General features: G+C 38.6%; 1 protein-coding gene across 7 annotated transcripts in view; it reads right to left on the bottom strand.

Annotated features, from left to right (window-relative positions):
• Positions 1-24,467, bottom strand: part of dbn1 (drebrin 1) — a 110,817-nt gene extending 86,350 nt beyond the window's left edge. For 6 of the 7 annotated variants that reach the window (XM_047378701.1, XM_047378702.1, XM_047378704.1 and 3 more), the window contains exon 1: positions 24,294-24,467. In XM_047378701.1, coding sequence (XP_047234657.1) covers positions 24,294-24,376 — 83 coding nt within the window. In that variant the 5' untranslated portion in view covers positions 24,377-24,467. The remainder of the gene's footprint in view (positions 1-24,293) is intronic. The other variant, XM_047378698.1, reaches the window with a different exon arrangement.
• Between the last annotated feature and the right edge of the window lie 1,570 nt (positions 24,468-26,037).

The following is a 26,037-nucleotide window of genomic DNA, read 5'->3' as shown; positions in this document are numbered from 1 at the left end:
CCACCATCAAGGTTTACTAAAGTTATAGTCTCAACCACTAAAATTCTTGGCCATCCCATTCCTGTGGTTAAATCTCTTGTTAATGAGATACCAAAGAAAGAGTAGAGCCAGGCAGGTCTGCCCTCCCACAAATGTTGCTGCATACTGCTGATCAGCTAGCTGCAAGAAGGCTAATACATGAAAGACAAACACAAATTTCAATGGTTTGAAAACTGAAGGAGCACTAATTGCTTTTTTTCATTTTTCCAGGCCTGAAAATGATAACAGATTATACTCCATACTTCGAGAAACCCTTACTGTAAGTTTCCTTTTAAAGTGTCATAAAATATGTCCCGATTAGTACCAACTTTAGGAATTAAAGACTTGAACAGTATCTGATACACTTCTCTTTGCAACATGAGCTCAGAGGAATAAAGGGGATGTGATAAAAATGGAAGTAAAGATCGATGACTGCTATTTTTAGATTTTTCTTGAACCACATTAAAAACTTTCTGAATAAAAGCGATTGAGCTGCTGAGTCAGACAGCAGTGGCAGCACAAGTGTTTCAGAAGTTTATTCAGCCATCCTGGAACCACTATGTGATTTCTTTGTGTTAATGCTGCTTTTAGGTTTGTACTTATTGCATGGTGGTTGAGGACAGGCAACTATTTCTGAAAAATAGTGGAATAGACAGCATGAACACTGTCATAAAGCAACTTAATGGACTTGGTTTGGATGTTTAGGGATCACTTTTCTCCTTGGTAGCACAAATAGTGATGCATCTACTAGCTTGTTGAGGCTAAGTAAACAACTGGGTATTCTCAAACTGGACAGGTAAAATTTGCTGCCCCAAAGGAGGGAATTTATCTTCCTGAAAGTAACTGGAAGAGTTTAAGGTAAATGAGGAGCAACTCAGACGTCTTGATGTCAGATGTTTCTGCTTTAAAGGAAAGCTAAGACAAGAAAAAAAACTATTGCTTCAAATCCCATCGTATGCTTGGCGCCTGATAACAGGGAAATAAAGCCAACGGCACATTCAGAAGAAGAATGAGGAAGATAAACGGGACGTTTTGTCATTATCACTGAAACTATGGCGGGGAGATGGTTCAAAAAGTAAACAGCTTGGTAGTAATTGTTACCACATCTTTGTCAGTCAGCAGGATTTCCACTCCATGGTCTTCCAGGAAGAACACTGATCTCACCGTCATTTACCAGTTGGACGAGTTGTTTGCGTGAGAGGCCTGGGGTTGGAGGGGTCCGATAAAACGATAAATAGAGATTGACTCGGTAAACTGTGGGCATGCAAGGACAGGTTCCGATTAAACATACAGGAGGAGGCACACTGAGGGCAGAATCTTGGACAGGAGTTCAAAAAGGAGCTCAGAGGGAGCGTTTAGACAAAACTAGAGATGCACCAATCAAGTTTCTCCTGGCCAAGGCCAATAACCATGTCTTAGAAAACATACCTGAATCAAATGCCCAGTGTTTGTTAAAAATGCAGTAAATAAACATGCCAATGCATTCATTTACTTCCTCGAACTTAAAGTTCACAGGAACATCTAATTATAGTAATGTACCATAAACAAATTAGCCCTTTGCAATATACTGTACCATGCAGAAGTATTAATACCTAATGTTTTTCGTTTTGTCACGTTACAGTCATAAACTTCACTGTATTTTATTTGGATTTTATCTAATAGACTAAAACCCTTTTGGAGAATTTTACAAGTTTGAAATTTACAAAAACAATATTGTGTGCTTCTGTATTTGGGGTATGTCTCTTTCAGCTTTGCCAAATTAGATCCTGAAATGCTTGTCCATTCTTCTTTGCAAAATAGCTGAACCTCAGTCGGATTGTATGGTGAACGTCTGTGAATATCAATTTTAATACTTGCCACAGGTTCTGAGTTGGATTTAGATCCGGACTTTGACTGGGGCATTTTAAAACATGGATACACTTTGATCTAAACCATTCCACTGCAGCACTGGCTGTACAATAATGGTCGTTGTCCTTCTAAGAGCTGAACCTCTACCCACGTCTCAAGTTTTTTGCGGACTAATATATTGTCCTGTAACTGGGCTTTGTCATGGTGTGTTCGAGGTGATGTGCTGTGTTTGTTTTCCTGCTCAGAGTTTTGCATGTAGGCCAAAACGTTTAGGTTTGGTCTTTAGAAACACAGACAAAATTTTATTTGTCTTACAAACTTTGGAAAATATCCAAAATAGGACAGATCATCTGACATGAAGAAAGATTACACACAGTTTCCTTTCCAGGCTGATTATTTTGACAGAGACATTAACAAGCAGAAATACCAACAAATTAGACAAGCATTATCGATTTGGACCCAAACGTCCCTTCAATACTATGGTTAACACCGAAGATGCTTTTTCAGCTGCAGAGCATCTTCCTCCTGCAGCATCTTTGGTTTCCACTCACATTCTCATGGGACATTAGAAGCTGCTCCTCAACATGTGTTTGGTTTTGTCTCATCCACACATGTGGAAGCAATAATGTCTGCAGGCTGTTGGGGCAAAGTCCAACCCTCCGGAGATTGTTCCACAGCTGGGAACGCTCCTCCTCCTCAGCAAGGTGATTTAAGAGTTTTCATCACTCAACTGTACACACTTAGCAGCTGGGAGATCTCTGAACTAAAGGTCAGGCCAGTTCAAACACCACAACACAAACACACACACACACACAGGACCATTACATGTCTGAGGCTTAATGTAGCGCAGAAGTGTGGACCATCAGAGTCCGATATTGAGCTCACTCGGCAGAGAGAGGGCCACTTATAGTTTAGTAGAAGAGATTATGGATAACGGCTGGTTAGAGAAATAGAGATTAATGCCCAAATCCTGGTTCGGCAAAACTATAGCTTGTGTGTTTCAGTGCATTTGAGACAGCGACATTGTGAGAGTAAAAGTAAAAGCGAATTTGAGGTTTACAATACTTTAAGTACCTAATAAAAGTTAAAAATAATTATTAAGCAGCAAAACACAAAAATGCATTATAGGAACGAAGAGGGATTATTGTGGCTTATACAAAATGAATCCAGGCAAATGCATATTTTCCAAAAAAATAACTACGGTATATAAAAAACGAACACCTCCCATCCTGATTCAATCACGGTTTTTAGCAAGAAAATTAAAAGTTGCTGTCACACTTCCGTCTTACGATGTATGCTGAGGGGTTGAAAAACATGTTACATGTGTAACATGAAATGCTGTAATTTTTTTAAGTATTAATATCACTTTGATGCTATCTTTTCTGAATAGTGTGTGTGCATTGGGATCAAAGGTGTGGAAATCACAGCGTTATGCTGCATCAGGATAGTGTACGCTACTTTTGTCGTTTTGTTACCATCTCATCTAATTTCTTTATTTTGTAACACATTTACGGATCAACTGACCACCTGAGAATGAAACTTCAGTGCTCTATGAGTTGCCCCCAAATGGTTGGATAATTATAAGCAGAATGAATCAGAAAGAAGACCAAGATGTCTCTTTCAGGTTCAAGCTTCTGGCATGCTGACGTGAGTGAATCTTCATCAATGCACACAATACAGTTTTGACTGAGCTTGAGTAATGCTGTTATTTAGTCACTGCTGAAGTTGTGTCAATCCTGTAGCAGCAGCACACCTGTGCGTTACGCATGGCGTTTTGAGAGCTTTGAATGCAGCAAATTTTTTTGAGATGTGCATGTTTTTATGCATTTCCCCCTTTTTTTAATGGCAATTAAGGATTTTGGTTTGGTCCACAGGCAATATCTGGAAATTAAACATTCAAGGCCTTGCAAACACGCTAATACAACTTGAACTTTTCACATTTTGTCAAAGTACAACCACATTTTGCTTTTTGGTGAAACAAAATATTTTTTTACTGCATAAACAAAACCCTCCCCCAGCATATGTTCACATTTAAACAACATAATCCAACTGATCCAACTCTGATTGCCCTGCAATGACATAATGTTACTATCAATAATGCAATGTGTTTTGTTTAGTGACAAGGTTAAAGCAAACACTGTCTTTGTCACCACATGGAAAATCTGCCTTAAAATTGTGATTTTTCATCTGCTAAGAAGTGATTTTAGCATCCAGTTTGCAAATGAAGTATTTAATCTGCCTTATAGTGTCTTTGGTTCTGTTCTACTAATTATATTAACATCAAAGCACAGTGGGTCTTTTGCATGTGCGATTTCATGATGTGCGATCACAGGATATGCGCGCTTGATCAGTTATGTGCGCATTTTGCAATGATCAGGTTTGTGCTCGTTCAGCAAATGATCACTGACAGCGATGTTACGCTGGAATGACGTTGAATGAAGTGTTGCAAGCAGTTTTACCATAAAAGAAAAAGGCTTTTGTTTGTGATTGGCTCCAAATCAGAGCTTAGATAATCCTACATAGAATCCTCTATTCTCATCTATTTTTAATATTTTTATTTTTGACAATCCAAATCTGTTGGCACATGTACAGAAGATTCTCTTTCCCTGTCATCTGTCATTCTATCTATGCCTCCTTCAGGCCAAAGTGACAGCAGACATTTTTGCGTCCCAATTAGCACCTGGCATTTCAAACGTGCTAAATCCACACGCAAAAATGCCGCCCGCAAACCGTTTCAGGCTTTGAAAATCGCATTGCGGGTGGTAAGGGATAATATTGGATATCCTCCTGCCATGAATTTGCACGTTTGGGTCATTATCATATGTTTCGCATATTCATGAAGGCAGAGGTTTGCGCGCGCAGTTCTGCAGATTTTGCACAGGCAATCCGATTAGCACCTCATTTGTAGATAAGCTTTGCTGACGCAAACAGGTTTGCGTGCGGTTTTGTACATGTAAATCTTTTAAAGATCAGTCCCATAGTGTACAGCAAAATACTTTAGTTTCCAGACTTTATTCTCTGTTCTTCTTTTGAAAAGACAAACTGCATTATTTAATCATAAATAGGTGAAAACTGGACAGAGCATCGTGCTTCTTATTTTTATTTTCTGGTGTGTACATGTATGAACGTTCTTGTATTGCACAAATGCCATTCTTTTATTCACAGCAAAATGTTGCCTAATCAGAACATTTGAGTCTGAAAACTAAGGATTTGAAAAAGGAAAATGCTTAGGAAACCTGAATGAAGGATGTGCATCTCTATGTGTAGACGCTTAACATCACACCAGGCCTTACTATATGCCACCACTGTCTAGTTTACATGACAGAACTGGTCGACATGGACACACTGCAAGAGACAAACAGGCATATTTCTCTCTTGTGAACAATAAATTCCTCACTACTGCACTGTAGACCTCCGGCGAGAGCTCCAGACGCTTTTTTGTTCCAGTGAAAGGAGATCTGAGCGCCTTCATCCCACAGGATGGTCAGGCTGAACATCACAAGGATTCAGTCCTCAAGCCAGACCAGCAAATCCCGCTTTAATCTTCACAGCCAAGGGTGAAAGGTTTGGGGAGATTTTCACTGTGAGCCTGAATGAGTAGATTTGGTTACTAAAGCCTCCAAACTTACATTTACAGCTGCCTCACTAAAGATTGGTGGTTTGGTGGGTTTAGGTTCATGCCTGGGGGGCATTTTAAATAGGCCAATGAGATAAATGGATATCTGCCAGGCCTTCAGCACATTTTAATACCCAAGTAACCAATTTACAGTACTGCGGAAGTGCTAGTTTTCAGACACAATTATATATTTTTATAATATAGTAATATTTTTGTGTTTTTCAAGACTTTTAATTTTTCAATTATTTTTTTTACACCACAATTTATTATTTATATTATTGTAAATTCAAAACCTCATAGTAGATCTGGCGTTTTTATCCTCCGTTATAAAATAAACATTACAACACAGCCGACCTGAATATTTTCATAATTCCTTTAACATTTATACAGAGATATTTGTAATTTAGATATTTTTTGTTTTCCACAACGAAGCTGTTGTTTTTCCTGACATTATTGTGGACATGCCACGAGTAAAAAGTAAAAAACCTGGAACAAGCTACGAGAGTTACTGTGTGCAATGGTGAAATAAGCAGCCTCACTATCAGGGGATCTATTAATTACCTGCCTAATAATAATAATATTTAGTCACTCTTCTAACTTCACAGAGTGGAAAAATGCAATGAAATCTACAGGAAAAATAAATTCAAGTCCTTTTGGTTTAGGGTATTTTTTGGGGAAGGAATAAAAATATGTGGCTGTTTTGTGATGATTTGCCTTCCACATCCACCAAGTTGGAGTTTTTCCTCCTGTCAGCAGTACTTCAGTACTCCCTCTCCTCCTCTTTTGACCTCTTTAGCTACTAGTTTCAGTTTCTATCTCTCCCCAAATCCTCATCTGCTCCCTGTAAATCTCTTTGCTGCCCTCCCCCATCATGGATCGCTGCTTCTGCCAGCCGTTTTAACCTCTTATTTCCCCAGCTTCCATTTTTTGATGTATTCAGGTACTGCTATATCCTCTGTCATGCTGTGAAACAATAATCGTGTCAATCTGCAGATCTGAAAAAAAAAAAAAACATTCACTATTCAACCACATTAAACCAAGCAAAGGGAAACACATTTGCATTTTTTTCTTTGCATTATCTTCCTGTCAGGGACAATCTTCGCCCTGCTGTTTTCCAGGGTTAAAATGTTTTATGTTCTTGGCTGAAACAATTCAAACCTGCTATCGACAGCTCCATGTGAGTGATGCAGGTGGAGAGTCAAAAATCTTCGTTTACAACAATGTCTTCCAGGATTTATCTGCTTGAACATTTAGGAACAAATCAGGTTCTGGTTGTCTGCTTTTCAAAGTTGCAATTTATAGATTTGTGTTCAAATCTCACAACTCTTTGTGTTAGCGATACAAACATGATAAGCTTTACATGTGCATTCACACTGCAGGCAAATGTGGCCCAAATCTGATTTTTTTGGGGGTCAAGTGACCAGATCAGAACATTTGAGCCACTTCTATATCTGGTCCTGAATTCGACTCATATCTGATCTTTTTGAATGTGACTCCAGTGGGAACGACCAAGGCGGATTAGATGCGACTTTGACGTCACTTTCCATCGCATTCGTCACAATTTTGCGCCGTCCAGGAAACGGTAGCAGTTAGCAAAACAGACGGGGGGCTAGAATTGGCACAGTGGAGAGACAGCGAGACGTTAGAGCTTGTTAATAAACAGAGATTAAAATTTTATTCAAACCAAAAATGAAAGGCTCATAGGAACCGTCTGGATGTGGGACGTAATTTGTATTGTAAAATTTGTATACAGCCATTCAAACAGAGGACTTTAAAATGCTATCGAGGTTACCGAGCATGTGATGATCTGCCCCTGCTACAATCCGATAAACTGGATTGCATCAAGTCTTCTGCCTGTGGAGTTGAGGAGAGGCGCTGACATATATGATTATACAAAAAAAAATTTGATTTTTGAAAAAATCGGATTTGAGCATTAAGACCTGCAGTGTGAACGTAACCTTAGGTTAAAACTAACAGTTGAATTTCACAAAAGTGTTTTTTCTGACTGGAAGTCATATTAAAGTGTTGGAGTGGCCCAGCCAGAGTACTGACTTAAATCTGAAAAAGTCTATGAAAGGAGCTAAACATTAGGGGGATGGCAAGGAGGCCCTCCAATCTCAAAGACTTGGAGCTCATCACCGAAGATAAATCTGTGTAATGCCAGTGGAAATGTGCAAAAAGCTGGTTGGCTCTTGTAAGAAGGGTTTGATGAAATGCCAATAATTTTTTCACTGGTTATTGAGAAGAATATTAAAATATATTTCAACATGTGATTTAAAAAAAAAAAATAATAATAAAAACTATGAATAATTATTTTTTCGAAATTGATACTCCCTTTCCGTTGTTTTATTATTTTTATATGTTGGTCTTTGAGCCCTTACAAACATTCAGTGGACGATCATCAGTCCTCTTTAGTAGTGATAAAGATATTTTTTAGATATTTTTATTTGGATCACGTGAATCAGACAGCAATAATTTAATAAATTATTATTTATCAAAATACAGATGGGCTGCACGGTGGCGCAGTTGGTAGCACTGTTGCCTTGCAGCAAGAAGGTCCTGGGTTCGATTCTTGACCGGGGGTCTTTCTGCATGGAGTTTGCATGTTCTCTCCATGGATGCGTGGGTTCTCACCGGGTACTCCGGCTTCCTCCCACAGTCCAAAGACATGCCTGTTAGGTTAGTAGCTCACTCTAAATTGCCCTCAGGTGTGTGCATGGTTGTTTGTGTGTTGCCTTGCGATGGACTGGCGACCTGTCCAGGGTGTACCCTGCCTCTCGCCCATAGACTGCTGGAGATAGGCACCAGCTCCCCCGTGACCCACTATGGAATAAGTGGTAGAAAATGACTGACTGACTGACAAAATACAGATGTTTACAGCAAACTAGACTTTATCCTACTCTATTAAGCTGTGAAGTCTAAAAGTTACGCATAACTGAGCAAACCTTGACCTCACCTATAGATGAGATCAAGGGTTAGGGTGAAATCGGACAAATATTTCTAGTATTAGGTCAGTTTTGTGGACCTCCACAGGTCTTCCTGATCTTTGAGTAAAAGGAGGGGAAATTATCATCACTCTAACAAGCGCTTCTCTTATCTCCTCTACCGATTATAGTTTCCAGTTCGTTTTCATTTTGTGTTAAATTTGTTGCAGTGTTGTCCACCTGCCAACAAACACACTGATGTCATCACACCCACCCAAACAAAACAATCCACACACAGAGATAACAGAGATGGTGTTTTTCCCCCCTCCCTATACATGAATCTCTCTCCAAGTTCCAGGCAGTGTTGGTGTGACTCAGAGGTCTACAGAGCAAAAACGCTGGCTTCAATCCCTCCATCCTTCCACTGTTTACTCCGAGAAAAGACAGGATGAGCTGAAGAGAATGTCTTTTGTTGCTGTCGGCAGGATGGGGAGAGGGAGCGACAACAAAAACGTTCCAGAAAAAATAGATGTATTTCTGTAACAGCTATGTGAAAAGGCAGGAATAAACCTGTGGGAGATGGGAAAGAGGAAGAGGTGGAAGCTCCGCAAAAAAGCTGCTCTGCTGCAACAGAGACATTCTGCCTTCACAAACAGAACAAAAGGGTTTAACACACTGAATGACACTCATATTTTCTGTTAATTAAATAAAGCCCAAAATAATCACGTTATAACCCCTGAGCCTTAAGTTGACTGGAAATATCCTGCCTTCCGGAGCCGATGATCAATTATAGGCATTCTGGAAAAATATGGAATTTACTTGGAAAAACATGTAATTCCAACATTTATTTCGTTTTTTTAAAACAATAAAATCTCTTTTGATTGAAACAAGGAGAATACAGATATACTGGAATTAAGCATTTTTGACATCATTATTTTCAGCCTACTATGAACAGCACTTCATTTAGACTTTATTTGTGAAGTAATTAAGAAACAATAACAGTAATTCTCAGTCGGTAAAAAAATCCATTTGAACTACTGCCTGTGTGTCTTTACTTAGTGGTAAATATGACCTTTCCTTACAATCAAGCTACAAACTGAAATTCTTTCAACTTCCTTCGGTCTCTTGGCCACCAGTACAGAGGAGCATTGGTGCAATTTGGAGCCGTGTGTCCTTCTTCAGAGGGCAAATCAGACAACCTGTATGTAATTCAACACCAGTTCCACCACCATAAATCCAATTCTAACTTGCCCCCAACTCTAATGGAGCCAAGAAAAGAATAGTCTGCAAGCGCCATATTTACATGCTCAGCATGCAATACATCCTTAACAGGACAATAGGCACATTAATACGATTAAAAAGATGATGTTTTATAAGCCTTAACCCCATCCTAGTAACCTTCATCCCAAATGACTGAAATCTTTTTTCTTGTTGTGGATAAAGCCAACAAAAAAAACCTGCTGCTAAACATTAAGAAAAGGATAAAAGGCAAACAGAAACCTGTAAAAGATCAACCATTACAGCCCACACAGGCATGCCTCAGTCTTTTCCAGCTATATTCAGTCATTTATTCACAGACTGCCTCGAGTTGTCACACAAGCTCTTTCAAGGTCGAGAGCTTCAAACCACAGATTCAATACAAATACAACCGTAATCACAACCTTATTTCACCTCACAGTCAGGCTGTGATGTTCTCTTTGCTTTCTGTAGATCAGCCTGAGATGAACAGCATCTCTTTAGGACAGCTTGACCATACCTGAACTGGGTTATCACCTATGGTGATGAGAGATTTCCTCGGAGAGATGCTACAGAAAAACTAGCAGTTGTAAATAAAGATCTGAAAGAATAACCGCTGTCATTGCTGAGTCTTACACAAATATGATGCTTCCTTTTAAAATGGCCAAGCAGTTTGCCATGATGCGGTATGATATTATCTGTATCCTACTCACATTTATGCTCATTATTTGTATGATGACAGACGTAATGATTGCCAGCAGAACCGAACTGGAATGTGGTCAATACCCCTGGATAATGATTGCCTCTGAAGAGCTTTTAATGGGGAAGTAATTTGATTGACTTGCTTTTTACGTATTTGGACTCATATCAAACATGTTTTCTTTCTCTGTACAGAAAATTTGCATGCATGTCATGGGATGGATGTTGTCAAACGTATCCAGTCGCGTAAAAACCAGTAGAATGAGATAAACTGCAAGTTCATCTCAGTAAGTTAAAATGTCAACAAAAACTTTATTTATTCCAGTAATTTAATTCAAAAAGTGAAACTCATATAGATTAATTACACAGACTGATATCTTCCAATTGATTTGTTCTGTTAATATTGATTATGCCACCATAAAAACCTGTAAAGATTAGTGTCTATGCCAAGTACTATCAAGAGCTTTACAAGGAAGAAAAACAAACAAATAAGATTTAAAAAAATAAAGCAATTTTCTAACTTAATCAGCCTTAACAAGTTGAGCGCTGAGAAGACTTATTTCATGACTCAACCTATCACGGGGGAAGAGGTTAGATACAGTGTTCTCAGACTCAAGAATGATAAATCCCCTTGAGTGGATGGCTTCCCCGGAGAATAGTACAAAATGTATGTTCAGGAGCTAACACCAGTTTTGGTGAAGGTCTATAACTATAGACTAACAGAAGGAGAACCTCCCAAGTCATGGTCTGAAGCTATAATTAGTGTTATACATAAAGATGGAAAGGACCCAACATTATGCACATCCTATCGGCTGATCAGTCTTCTTTGTGTTGATCAAAAAATACTCACCTCTATTATTGCCAATAGAATCCAATTATATATAAAAAAGCTTGTAAAACCAGACCAAACTGGCTTCATAACACAAAGACAGAGAACTGATTATGTGAGGAGGGCCTAAAATGTACAGTTATTGGCAAAAAAGAGAGATGTTCCATCAATGCTTCTCAGTCTTGATGCTGAGAAAGCATTTGACCGAGTAGACTGGAAGTTTTTTTTACAACAGACTCATACAAATGGGCTTCAATGATACCTTTCTTAGATGGGTCCAAGCCTTTTAGAGGAACCCCAGATCCAGAGTTAGGGTGAATGGACAGTGCTCTCAGCTCTTTCCATTGGGACATGGTACCCGACAAGGAGACGCCTTGTCACCTTCATAATTCGCGCTCAGTATAGAGCCGCTTGCGGAACTGATTTGGTCAAACCCCCAGATTCAAGGAATATGTGATGAAACCAATGCTCAACTCAAATTGTCGCTTTTTGCTGCCGATATATTAATATTTCTGGAGAACCCCATTACATCTGACCCTGCTCTCCTCCACAGCATTAATGAATATAGTACGGTATCAGGATACAAGGTCAATACAAATAATCCAAAGCTATGATGGTTGTGGGGGACTGGCCTTCTCAATTAGATGATTTTGATTCTTTTAAGAAATCCAAACAGGGGTTTAGATGCCTTGGAGTGGTTCTTACCCCGAAGACAGCACAATTGTTTTCCTCTAACTATGATAAATTAATTAAAAAGATAAAGCAAGACTTAAACAGATGGGATATGCTTCCATTCTTGTTCCTTGGACGGATTGAATGTGTTAGGATGAATATGTTACCAAGATTGCTATTCCTTTTCCAATCACTCACAGTTTTGATATCACAGACCATATTTACAACGTTAGAAAAACTTTTATCAAGATTTATCTGGCAGAACAAAAGACCAAGAATAAGACTTAAAATTCTGTTATCTGGCATAGATACAGGAGGTTTAGGGATGCTTAACTTAAAACTTTATTATTGGGCTGCTCAAATAAGATCAATAGTGGCATGGATTATTAAGGACACAAAAACACAGTGGGTTTCTATTGAGCAACACTCAATACCAGGTATAAGTCTCTCATATCTCACAATTCTTATTTCACGATCTCTGAAAAAAATTTAAATAAGTAACATGTGGGTCAAACAAACATTGATAGTATGGAATCAAATACAGAAACAATCAAAGGGAACTACAACTTTATCAAGGGCCATGTAAATTAGAGGGCATGAGGAGTTTTTACCTTCTCTGTATGATAAGGTCATTGACAGATGGGCTGATTACAATAAACCAGTTATTTGAAAGTAATATTCTGAAGATTTTCTTAAACCTAAAGGATACTTTTGGCCCTCCCTCAACTGATCTGTATAGATTTCTGCAAATTAGGAATTATTTAACACAACACTCAGATTGGGAACACATGAAAGAGAACCAACAAATGTAGAAAAACATTTAATTGATTTACTTGAGAATTCAGTGACCATTAAAGAGCAAGTCTCCTTAATTTATAAAAAACTAATAATGGATGTGTCAGATAAAATTCAGCATATTAAACAACAATGGGAGATAGAACTGAATACCACTCTGGAAGATGAATTGCGGGAGGACATTTGTTCTGGCTGACACAAGGGAATTGGGAGACAGAATTGGAAATAATTTGATTGGAAGTGCAAATTAAGAATTTTTCAATCACCACTTAAAGGCTTTCTTTCAAAGAGCAGTACAAGATGTTGGAGGGGTTGTGGTCAAGTGGGCAACCATACCCACATATTTTGGGACTGTCCTCAGATCCAAAATTATTGGAAAGATGTTAGAGATAAGCTGGAAAGAATAATGAAAGTAAATATTCCATCTGATCCTGTAATTTTTATACTTGATGTGTTCTCTGACCATTTTACTTATGATCAAAGGACTCTGCTACATATTCTTCTAATGAAAGCAAGGAAGATGATTACAGTCAACTGGATGAAGCCCGACCCACTAAATTTGGATCACTGGATACAAAAAAATCAAGCATGTATACGCGATGGAACGATTAACTGCTCAATTACAACTGAAAGCCCAGAACTTTGAAAGGCTGTGGAACCCCGTTGTGACTTATCTTTACTAAGATGCATCCTTTTCTGTTATTTAGGATTCTATGTACGAATATGAATAATGACGTGAAGCCCTAGTCTCGCTCTCAGGATTAAAACGTTTGTATGTAAATTGCCTATTTTTGGTTGGCAATAAAGTAAAAAACATGTTTGTATGTTGACATAATGCAGAGTATATGCATTTAGTACTTCGTCTGGATTCCTTCTGCATGTATTACAGCATCAGTGTAACGTGGTATTGAGTTGATCAGAACTGAACAGAACTGATTCACTATGGGTTATTGTCATAGTCTAAAGTCCACACTTTCTGAATCCCCGTCAAACTCTTGAATGGGCTTTGCTTTCCAATCCTCTCAAGGCTGTTGCAATGTCTGTTGTTTCTGCACCTTTTTCTAACACAACTTTCCATTAACATCCTTATATACAGCCCAAGTCACTAGGGTTTTTGTGCTGGCCTTTTTTCAGGCACCCAGAAGGTCTGTTGTATCATGCCTCTAGATATCACATTGTATGACAACAGATGCTTCTAAAGACACAGTTGGTTCAGGTATAAAACAGCTGCATTTATCTGGTACACATGTGCTGAACCAAAAGATGTGTACCGAACATTTTCAGTGTGAATACGTGTACCGTTATACTCCAAATAAATATACATAAGTATAGGTCGACTGTCCTTTTAAATGCATGCCACTTGCCTCTTTTAAAAGTGGGGAAACTGTCAATAAAGAGTGATGCTATTTACTCGAATCTGCACACATTTAAGTTTTGTAAATGTACCCCTAAGAAACACTGTCAATTTGACATGGGCTGTTTTTGTGCAGTATTATCATTATGGCATCCTAAACTACAGAACAGTAATGGGAAATGATAATGTTCAGCTGCAACCAGGAGTTAGGGAAATAAATGATTAAGTTATCCTCTATTTGGGCGAAAACCATTGCTGATGATGAACCTAAAACAACATGATGTTTGTATTTATTTCTGCTGAACTACACTTGAGCTCATGAGAGCAGGTTTTGATATGAGATGAGGACCATGACTCTCAAACTTTGGGCAGATGTCAAAATGAAGCTGAAGAACCTGCTAGTCTAAATCAGACGCGAGCTGATTTATTTTTTCCTCTTACCGAAAAAAGTGACACTTACAGCCCTGAGCTGACAGCAGAAATCAACTTAAACTATGCAAATATCCAACATACAGACTGACTTCAGGTCTGAAGGTTCTGCTTTTAGGGTGATTAAAAAAAACGTACAAACACCAGAAAGCACGCCTCTTAGAGAGAATGGAAAGTTAATATTGAACTCGAAAACAAACCAAGCAAAACACATTTAAAAATCCCCCACAGACTGAGGAGCTATTGGATGTTCTGTTTACTTAGGAATGCGTTTTCTTAATATTAAAATTATTATGCTCATACAAAGACAAATGATCATGGTTTTGGAGGTCAATCTGCTGTAAACTTAAACCTTAGCAGGTAGGATTTAGGATTCTTGTCCTGGATTTATAAAAATCTCAGCTAACTTTAACCTAGGCAACTATTTAAAAAGCATCATTTGGCAGTTAAAATTCAAGTTGAAATATTTTGACTAGTTTTAAAACTTGCCGCATATTCAGAGCTAATAGGTTTTTCTAGAACATTATAAAGAATCATTCTCACATAAATTCTGTTGGTTTTCTTTTTGCAAAACCATTAACAGTTCTGCAGCTCTCTGTTTTTGAATTGAAATGTGTGAAAGCAGAGCTAAAAATAAAGACTTCCTTTCTGCTTCTTTTCTGGTCAGTTTAATCTCATCTCATTTCAGTCCTCCAGCAAGACTTCAAAGTGCAGAGAAGAAAAAGTTTCTGAAAAGCTGTGAGGTTACAAACAGTAATCTTTCTCTTGAACTCCAACCCTGAGCCTGCAGTAGCAGAACGACAGACTGGCACCGAGAGATGGCCTCAGAGCTGCTCATTTAACAGGATGGAGGCTGAAAGAGGCTTTTAGAGGCCTACTGAAACAGTGTTAGGCTAACTCATCCATCCATCCATCCATCGCTAAACCTATGCTGTTTCTTACACTGCTTGTTAAGGATCATTTTTATTTGGAGTGTATCTGCAACAAATGAGCCTCAGACCTGAGGCCTGAAACAGGCTTTCTGTCTCATATATCTTAAGTAACATCAAAGTGCTGAAAGCTGGCCCTCACATCAGTAATTAAAGATCCTCCTGATGAGCTCTTATTTACCCACAACCTTCGCTCAGGTGCTGCAAAACCTTTTAAATTAACTGCAATCTGCCATCAAGCACCACTTTTAAATCCGTTGACTCCAATCATTTGTTTTCTCCATTCACTCGCTGTTTTTCCTGCTTCTTCTATATGAAAAGTAATAATTCCACCCTCGAACAGAATCTTATTAAGAAAAGATTTAACAGAACCATGAACAGATTAATTATGTTGTATTTTATAAAGCCTCTCATTGTGTGAGAAGCTTCCACTGCAGATATTATGTTTTATGAAGCTATTTGTGCAGCAGAAACCAAAGCCAAGAACTTAAATATCAGATGGGGAGTTTGGAGTCAGTGAGAAGACCAGATCAGCAGGGAGGAACCAGAGGGAATTATATCTCTGACAGAGCAGGGTACAGATCAATAAATCTCTGCATTACCTCCTCAGATGAAAACATCCAACACTGACATAAAGTTTATTGTGAGTGCGGATGTTTTGGGAGACTCATCTGCAGAGACAGTGGCGCTATGTATCCAGTCTATGCCCAACTATGTCCCAACTGGAAGTTTCAGGCATTTCTTCTTCGTGTTATATAATGCTTATTCAGATTGGCCTCGAATAAGCAAGCACAGAGTCTGTAATGATCTCAAATGATGATTAAGAGTTCAAATAAGCATTACTGAGGTGCACTGCCCTAAAGCCCATTACTGGTAAGCTTTAACTTGACATTGCCAGACAGCATCATGCCGAAGAGGGGAAAATACAGAGAAATAGAAAGAAAGGAATAGGGGGCTGATCCGTTGCAAGTATTGTAAATACAGAAATCCAAGTGCAACTTCATGATTTAAAAGAACATAGCACCAAATTCTTTATTATGTGTGTTTTCCGCTTTAACATAGGGTTCAAGAGGGGTGGAGATTGGGCTGGTTTTTATTGAGGTTTTACGCTGTTTGTGCTGGAAACTGTCAGTCAGATCTAGCAACCCTGGTGATAAATTTTAATGTTAGATCAGTGTATCCAAAATTACCAGCTCATCATGTACTTGACTTCCTTTATTTGAAAAAATGTAACAAGTGATTGTAAACAATATTCTTTAATTGGAAAAGGATGGAGTTAAAAAGTCACACTCCAACACAGAGAAAGCAAGCTAGTGTTAGCTCTAACACGCTAACCATTGTTTGCATGATAACATTAGTGACAAGATTCAAACATCAGCATACTAGTGCAATATTTAGCGACACCTAGATGCAACATGATAGAACTAACTTAACACGTTAACTTTAGCTTTTAGGATGTTAACATTAGCATACTATTGCTCTGTGTAGTGGCAGATAGATTTAACAAACTAACATAACACAAATTAACAGTATGCTAAAGTTGCATTTAAGATGCTATTGTTATTATCATACTTCTATGTGTAGTGGCTCCTACATTTAACAACCTGAACATGAATTATCATTAGCATGTTAATGTTAGCTTTAGATGCTATTGTTAGCATCATACTTTCATGTGTAGAGAAAGCTAGCTATAACAGGGTAAAATAATCTGAATTAACATTAGCATGCTAATTTTAGTTTGTTAGCATGTCATTCATGGCTTGCTTTCAATTGTTTAAGTCTTAGTCTTTGTTCCTGTCATTATTTTCGCAGCTTTCTGTGCAGTTTATTGTGTAAAACTTTAACCCGTTATCATAGAAACCTGATCTTTTATTAACCTTAATAAAAGTGGTAGCTAGAGCCACCTCTTACTTTAGCGATATTGTAATTACTTCATGAAAAAACAAGCATAAAGTAGGGATATCTGAAAGCTACAGACAGGAATCTTTAAACTAAATATTTGCCAAAATAAAACCCACTCAGTTCCTGTTCAGCATTTGGATACACTCATTTCAAGTCAAATCCTAACACGCAACTCTTTGTGAAAAACATTACTCCCATGCATAATTGACTATGAATAACTACATAATAACTTCTGCTACTCAGGGGAGATATGAATGAGTACACCTCTGTATCAGTTACCATTTTAAAACACTGCAATTAAGTCTTGTTTTCTGGAGTTGCCCATTTCGCAGGCAGATTTGAAAGTGGAGGGTACAACACAGACATCATTTTGTCTAAACTGGAGTTGGTCCTTAAAATATCAGCGATGTCAGGAGAGCCAGTAAGTCCCTGCTGCACTTTGAGACAGACTCAGTGCACACATGCTGATTTTATTCTGTTTTCTATTTCTGACTTTCATCCATTCCTTGAATCAACTGAGTGGCTGGTGATGCCAGGAAAATAGTTTATTTAATCCTATTCCAGCGCAGCTGCACCTCAAAGCATTGGTTACTAAATAGAAATGTGGGCAGCGGGAGGAAGGGGAGACAAGGAAAACGGCTGAAAAGGATTGAAACGACCCGGTCGACTGTCCGGTAACTTCAATGTGGATATGCTTGGTGGTGATAAAATGTTTCTAAGTATTTTAAAGCAGGATTATTCCAACTGTGAGAGACAAGGTTGTAAATGTTGAGTGCCGGAGGAGGATGGAAAATGTCAGACTGCGTTTTCTCCAGCAGGCGTAAAAGCAGAAGCCTGGCTTTCTGCATGTTGTACTACTGACCCTGTTCTATATTAATCTGAGAGGCGGTCGGCAGTTCACACAGCAGAAAAAAAAACAATGTCTACTAACTGCTTTAAGGCCAGTGTTACACACTGAAGAATGCCTGTTGTGGAAATAAAGCAGAGCAGATGTATATAAGAGATGAGTAGGAGGAGGAGGGAGAGGAGGTCAAACCTGGACTGATTTCCTGAAACTCTGACCTCAAAAGTCAGTCATCACAAACAGTGGCTGAAACCTCTGCAAGCTCATTTATAATCAGGTTGTCTGAAAAAATGAAGGAATTCATATTTAGACTAAACAACCGTTTGACACAGAGACCAGCAACTTTAATTAAATGTGATTAAAACTAAATGTGGTCCAAGATTTCCATTTAAGGAAAAGCAAACTCCTTATGCTTTTTGATACACATGCACTTTATTCCGAATTTTGCACAATATACCAGAATTGCAATCGTCAACACTATACAAAGTGTGCAATATTGCAATCTTAAAGGACTGTTGTGTTACAATATGTGATAGGCTATAACAGTTTGAGCACAACTCTTCTTTGCCAATAATAGGTTTGGCCACCTTGATGGACTTTCACTGTCCTTGGTAGCCACATCTGATTCAGATCTTCATGCCCCAAGAGGTTAAAGCTCACAAAGAGAGGTGCAGACACCGTGTTGATGGAAAAGACGAGTAGTGATGAAAACATGAGTTAATCACAATCAGCATCTTTAACAATTCCATATTTTCTTAATATAAAATAGACCTAATTTGTGAAGTGATGGAAAAACTGAACCTACCCCATAATCCGACAGCTTGTAAAACCATCTTTACCATTAATACCTCTCAGAGGTCCTTTTCTGACTTTAGTCTGTCAGGCCTGGCCCACTCTTCTTTCCATTGTAGTTTAAGTTCATTGAGCTTTGCAGACATTAATTTTGTACAGCTCCCTCAAAGTAGAGGTTTGGACTTTGACTGGACCAGTTCAACACTTTAATTATTTTCTTTTTCAGCCATCCTATTGTAGATTTACTGCTGTGTTTGAGCAAAGCCACAATGATTATGGAGTCTAGTATCTTACATATGCGATTAGTACTGTTAGCCCAACCAGCATTCCTAAAATAGCAGTCTCCTAGTGTATTCCTCGAGAAGTGATCCTTACCTCAAATAACATATTCAATATTTTCAAATCCAGCCATGCTGCATAAATACTCGTACTTGAACTCAAACTTAAGTAACTGAACTTAGTTAATCCTGCTTGTATCTGGTGAAAGTCCTGCTCTCTCTCGCTCTTTTGCAGCTAGAACGAACTGCAGACATTTCATGATATGTCGCAAGAAAGACGGTTTCCTTTCAAACAGCATCTTACATCTCCATGCCGACTACACTTTAATCTCCCCACTGATACTGAAATATAGCTAAAGCTGAATCTTCTTCACTCAGCAACTGCAGCCACAATGAAGATTGTTGTTATCGGAGCGATCTGGTGCTCACGTACGGGAATTTCACTGATCAAAAAAAGATCCGATTTCTCAGCTTCTGATCTGCCGGTCAATCAAGCTAGTTAATTTTCTGTGCATCTCTACATTTGTCTCTAGAATGCTTTAGCATACAGAGGACTTCACGGTCGACTCAATAACTGCAACCGGCCAAGGTCCTGTGAGTGCAAAACCTGCCCACATCATCATCTTTCCACCACCGTGCTTGACAGCTGGTACGAATAGCTGATATGAATTAGTTTTTTTACTAAAAATGGTACATTATGACCAAACATCTCAACTTTGGTCTCTTCTGTCTAAAGAACATCATTATTCAACCATTCCTAAGAAGTTATACTCATTCTGATGTTTCCTCATTGTCTAACCTTGAAGTGTTAAAGCACATTGAAATAGAAGTTATGTTTTGGAGTCTTATTTCTATATTTTTCATCTTAGAAATAAAGAACTTTACAATATTCTCTCAGTAAGGAAAATTACTCATTATTGAACTTCTTAAAATGGATTTTCAGGTTGTTTTATTTTCTAAAGCAAAACATTTAATAGTACATCAAGAGTCCCTGAAAAGGTTCATGTTTCTTTGAATGGATGGACTTGTAGTGTTTGGATTTTCTCAGAAACCTTTTCTTGGCTGAACGTCACCCCCATGTTAACATTCAGACAGTGCGACCGCCCTGATTTCACTTGTTTATTCTGCTTTCTCTTTCCACTGAAATGGTTGTTTTTCTGTGCAGTTCCTTCCTCAGACCTCTCTCAAGTCCTCTCTGTGCAACAGACTTTGCATCCAAACTGGAAGTCACCTCAGGCAGTAATAAATATACATTCCAATGTGAGTGAGCCAGAGGTTTAAACAGAGACCAACCGTGAGACTCTGGTACTCAGCTCCATTTTCTTCTGCTTTTGTCAGCCTGCAAGATGTGACTCATCAGGTAATGGCTTCCTCCAGCAGCTGGAGGGGGGTCAAAAGGTCAAATGACAGCAGCCATAGATCGCTTTGCATTCCTGAGTGTCTGGAGACACTTTTGATATCGGATAACCTGGACTCGCTCTATGGGCTTTGAACCGAAACAGTACTTTCTGATCTGATGGCCTTGGGGTCTTGAGGAATAAATGGCGGCAAATTTTAAACTGGATCCCATTTAAATTTTTCAACAAACTAAGGTTTGCAGACCTCACAAGCTCTTATTTCAGGTCTTCCAACAACCTTACAATGAAAACAATTATTCTTTTTAGCTAAGATATCTGAATGAAAGCTAAACAGAATCTCATAAAATATAAGGTACTTCAGCCTGACTCAATAGTTTTGGTATTATTTTGATTGAAGTTCAAAAAGTGTACTTTTGCGTACTTCAGCATTATGAATGCAGGTGAAATAATAGACTGTAGATTAATCTCAGTAAATTAGAATATCATCAAAAAGTTAAAAGAATTATACAGATTCATTACACACAAAGATATATTTCGATTGTTTACTTGATTTTGATGATTATGGCTTACAGCTAATGAAAACATTCTGTTTCTGGGAAAATGTTATCATTACACAAGACACAAGACTCCGTATGCTAAAGACAATAAAAAATGTTTTTTGTGCAGAAATCTGGGCCTACATGTTCTGCACACTATATGCACTCAATCTGTGGTCGGCACAGCTTTTGCATGAATTCAGCCTCAGTTTCGGCCCAGATTAGAAGCAATCAGCCTTTCTGCTGAAGCTGTCTAGGCAGTTTTTCCTTCCCCTCAACTTTTCACTCACATGCAAGGACACAGAGCTATGAACAGCCAGGTTCTTTAGCAATGACATTTTGTGGCTTGCCCTCTTGTGGAAGATGTCAATGATAATGTAGGTCACAACATACATTAACATTTCTGTATTAGAAATTGTTTTTTAGTGGTCTTATATAATATTCTAGCTTTCTATGAATCAGAATTACGGCTTTTTGTTAGCTGTAAGCCATAAATATCACAATTAACAGGAAAAAAGGCTTGAAATAGATCACACTGTGTGTAATAAATCTTATAATATGAGTTTCATGTTTTGAACTTAATTACTGGAAATAAAAAATTTTTTTAGCGATATTCTAATGTACAGAGATGCACCTGAAATATTCTTTCTGTGTTTTGTGCTATTTGTTGTCCAATAATCTTCTTTATTAAGACATAAAATGACTGTGCAGGGCTATACTGCAATTCTAAGGCTAAATTAAAGCAGCAGCAACTTACAGATTAAATATAAATGTATGTTTGAGTTTTTACAGGTAATGAACAGACCACTTCCCGTGTTTATCTTTAAAAACTAAAAGAAAGACAGAAGGTCAGAGGGTGGTGATTAGGTGGGGGTGACTCATGTTGTTTGGGGTCGGCGGTGTTTGCACATCTCCGTCTTTGTTCAGATCCCATCAAGTGTAAAAAACTGGGGCAGGCCCAAGGCCAGAGCATCATCTCTCTGCTGCGCCAGATCGAAAACATTGGAGCACAAGAAAACCTCTGGAAACGGTCAGCTTCACGCGAAGCCAACCAAACCTAATTCACACCTTTACAGATTTTCATTCAGTTCTCCAGAGAACTTCAGTGGAAAAAAACATAATTTCCTGTCGAGATCAAGAATGTTCATGACATTTCTGCATGTCTAGAGAGCTCGTTGTCAACAAAAAGAAAAATGTGGAACCAATGACCAACCAATGACCAACAACAGATGGCAGAAGTTCACATTTCAACGTAAAGACTGAGACTCACGAGTGTTTGGCCGCAAACAAACTGGAAAACAGGATCTGAAACCTGAGCTCGGCCTCTCCACAGATTTCACAGACTGCACCTTTAATCACACTATGTGACGTCTTGTTCCTTTATAACCCATTGAGGACGAAGGTTACAGTTTAACTTTTAAATTGTTCTGCTCATGGTCGGGTTAGACCTTTTCGGCAATGAGCAGCAGCTTCTTAAAAGAAGGAAATGTCCTTCCTCATTTTACTTTCAAACACAACCAGAAGGGGAGGGGGAAGAACATGCCTGCAGCAACACAAAGCCAGTGTTTTTCTCTGGGATTCACCAAAAACATTCCTGTTCTGGGTTGTTTAAAGGGAAGTCCAACCTTCAGGGCTTCCTGGTTGGCTGAAAACAACTGCAGGGGTATTGATTACACTTAGCACTACCTGTTAATATTAGTTATAAAACCAGCATCAGCTGATCTTCAGTAAATCCTCAACTGAAGGATGATTGGTCTCTGACAAAATAATCCCAGATTTCTTTTTAGTACTTTAGTATGACTAACACATATTCACTGTCCCCCAATGAGAACTTCATGGAGATGCTGCTCCAAACATCCTAGCCTATATACATCTATTTCTCATCCCCTGTAGTCAGAGGGTAGTCTTTCATGTACAATACAAGCCTTTTGTAATTCCTCTTTTTAATAAAGAACAAGAACAATCCCAGGTTTCCATTTAGCACTTTAGTCAGACTACCTCTCAGTCACAACTCTCTTGAGCCAGGCATTGCTTTAACTCTCAGTAGTGAAGACTGCAGGTCAGGGATGAAGTTGTGGAGAAGTTTTAAAGCAGAGTTAGATTATAATACCAATATCCCTAGCTTTAAAGATCAGACAAGCTGCCAAGAGACCCATGGTAACCTTGGAGGAGCTGCAGAGATCGACAGCTCACTCTGCAAATGTTACTTCTCAACATAGGAGACAAAAAAACATCTCTGGTCAGACCAAAATTCAAATTTTGGGCCACCAAAAAGACAAAAACACCAAATGTAACTAGAAAACGACACTGTACTAGACACAGCTAGGGTGAAACATGGTTATAGTATCATGCTATTGGGATATAGATCTTAAACAGGGTACAGGGAGTCTGGTCAAAGCTGATGGGAAGATGGATGGAGCTAAACATGCAAGGAAAACCTGCGAGACTTCAACGAATATCTATGTTCAGATTAAAGCATAGCTATTCATGTGGTAAATTACACTACGAATCGGAGGTTTATTATAGAAGTCAGCTTTTTATGCAGTAGTTCTAGTCAACCTAGATCTATATCTTGAAGAACTATTGATCCAGACCACTTTATGAGATTATACAGAAAACTGTTTCTTTGGAAGGAAAGTATGAAGAAGAACTACCCTCACACCACTTCCGAGTGAGTCAAAGCCACAAACAGTGATGGATGGAGGCCCCCTCACGCCCTCGGCCTCCTCCCACCGGCCTCGCCCCTCTCCTCCTCCCTGGTTCAGGGATGCTGGGGCTCAGCGTTTCCCCCCTGGACCAGGCCTTCCTACCTCACCTAAAACCTCCCAGCCACACCGCCACAGCTGCCCCCTTAAAACTGTTCCCTGCTGGCTCAGAGTAAATCTGGTGAAGGGGGGGGGGGGGGGAACAAAGCAACAGTGATGAGATTCTGCAGTGCGGTTCGGATCGGATCAGACTGAAAGAAGCCTTGACAAACTCTCACTTCCACGGCTGAAAGGCTTCCTGCAGCCCCGCAGCTGATGGAGGAGTTTAACCCAGGAGAACCAGAAAGTAAACAGCTTAGAGTTCACGCACGTTGTTCTTATAATAAAAATAATAATGAGGATGTTGATGCGACCCAGCGCTGCCCTGCACATCCTCAGTCCCGCAACACAAAAACCCAGAGAAAAGACCCGCAGACAAGCAGTGACACACGGGGAGACGGAGGGAGGGCTGTCCGGCTGCAGGACTCACCAGTTGGTGTCCGAGGTCTCGTCAATGACGTCCTGGTAGGCGGTCAGCAGGGCCAGTCTGTTCTTGGCGAGATTCACAGCCATGTTTCTGTCCCTGCGAGCATCCAGACCGCTGCTGATGGAGAGAGACACGGAATGAAACCACAGAGGAGGAGGAGGAGGAGGAAGAGGAGGATCTGACTGGTGGAGACAAAGAGGAGAGGAACATGTCCGCGGGGTCCTAGAGCCAGATTGTACGTCTGTAAAATCTTTTGTTGCTTATTTTATGTTTTTATTTCTTTTATTTCTATAATGGACCTGTACAGCACTTCACTTTGGTCACTTGGGGCGTGTAAAGCGCTCTATAAGTAAAGCTTGATTGATTGATAAAAAAAATACTTTACATATACGAAAAAAAAACTTCACAAATAAAAATTAAAACTAGAGAAAGACTGGGCAAACTGGTTAAAATTAATATAAACCAATCAGGATCCCTAAAAAAACGCTAAAACTACACAAGAACATATAATGTTCAAAATGGAATCCAGAAAGCGACATCCATCCATCCATCCATCCATCTATCTATCTATCTATCTATCTATCTATCTATCTATCTATCTATCTATCTATCTATCTATCTATCTATCTATCTATCTATCTATCTATCTATCTATCTATCTATCTATCTATCTATCTATCTATCTATCTATCTATCTATCTATCTATCTATCTATCTATCTATCTATCTATCTATCTATCTATCTATCTATCTATCTATCTATCTATCTATCTATCTATCTATCTATCTATCTATCCATCCATCCATCCATCCATCCATCCATCCATCCATCCATCCATCTATCTATCTATCTATCCATCCATCCATCCATCCATCCATCCATCCATCCATCCATCTATCTATCTATCTATCTATCTATCTATCTATCTATCTATCTATCTATCTATCTATCTATCTATCTATCTATCTATCTATCTATCTATCTATCTATCTATCTATCTATCTATCTATCTATCTATCTATCTATCTATCTATCTATCTATCTATCTATCTATCTATCTATCTATCTATCTATCTATCTATCTATCTATCCATCCATCCATCCATCCATCCATCCATCCATCCATCCATCTATCTATCTATCTATCTATCTATCTATCTATCTATCTATCTATCTATCTATCTATCTATCTATCTATCTATCTATCTATCTATCTATCTATCTATCTATCTATCTATCTATCTATCTATCTATCTATCTATCTATCTATCTATCTATCTATCTATCTATCTATCTATCTATCTATCTATCCATCCATCCATCCATCCATCCATCCATCCATCTATCTATCTATCTATCTATCTATCTATCTATCTATCTATCTATCTATCTATCTATCTATCTATCTATCTATCTATCTATCTATCTATCTATCTATCTATCCATCCATCCATCCATCCATCCATCCATCCATCCATCCATCCATCCATCTACAGCAGTCTACGGGCGAGAGGCGGGGTACATAGAAAGTCCCAATAATATTATTTTTCACTTTTGTTTTTCAAATAATTGTTTTTAAAAAAGGTGACAGTGTGGTTTAAAATATACACAGGTTCATAGCTGTTTATATCCAAGGAACACCTTAACTCATGTGAGGTTCCTCAAAGCTCCATTCCTAGGCCACTTTTATTTAGGGCAGCTCGATTACAGAAAAAAGTATAATCATTTTAGTCAATAAAAAAAAAA

This window comes from Girardinichthys multiradiatus, chromosome 11 (genome assembly GCF_021462225.1).
Source record: "Girardinichthys multiradiatus isolate DD_20200921_A chromosome 11, DD_fGirMul_XY1, whole genome shotgun sequence".
Taxonomy (NCBI): Eukaryota; Metazoa; Chordata; class Actinopteri; order Cyprinodontiformes; family Goodeidae; genus Girardinichthys; species Girardinichthys multiradiatus.
Note: the sequence above shows the minus strand (reverse complement) of the source record. Positions and strands in the feature narration are given on the sequence as shown.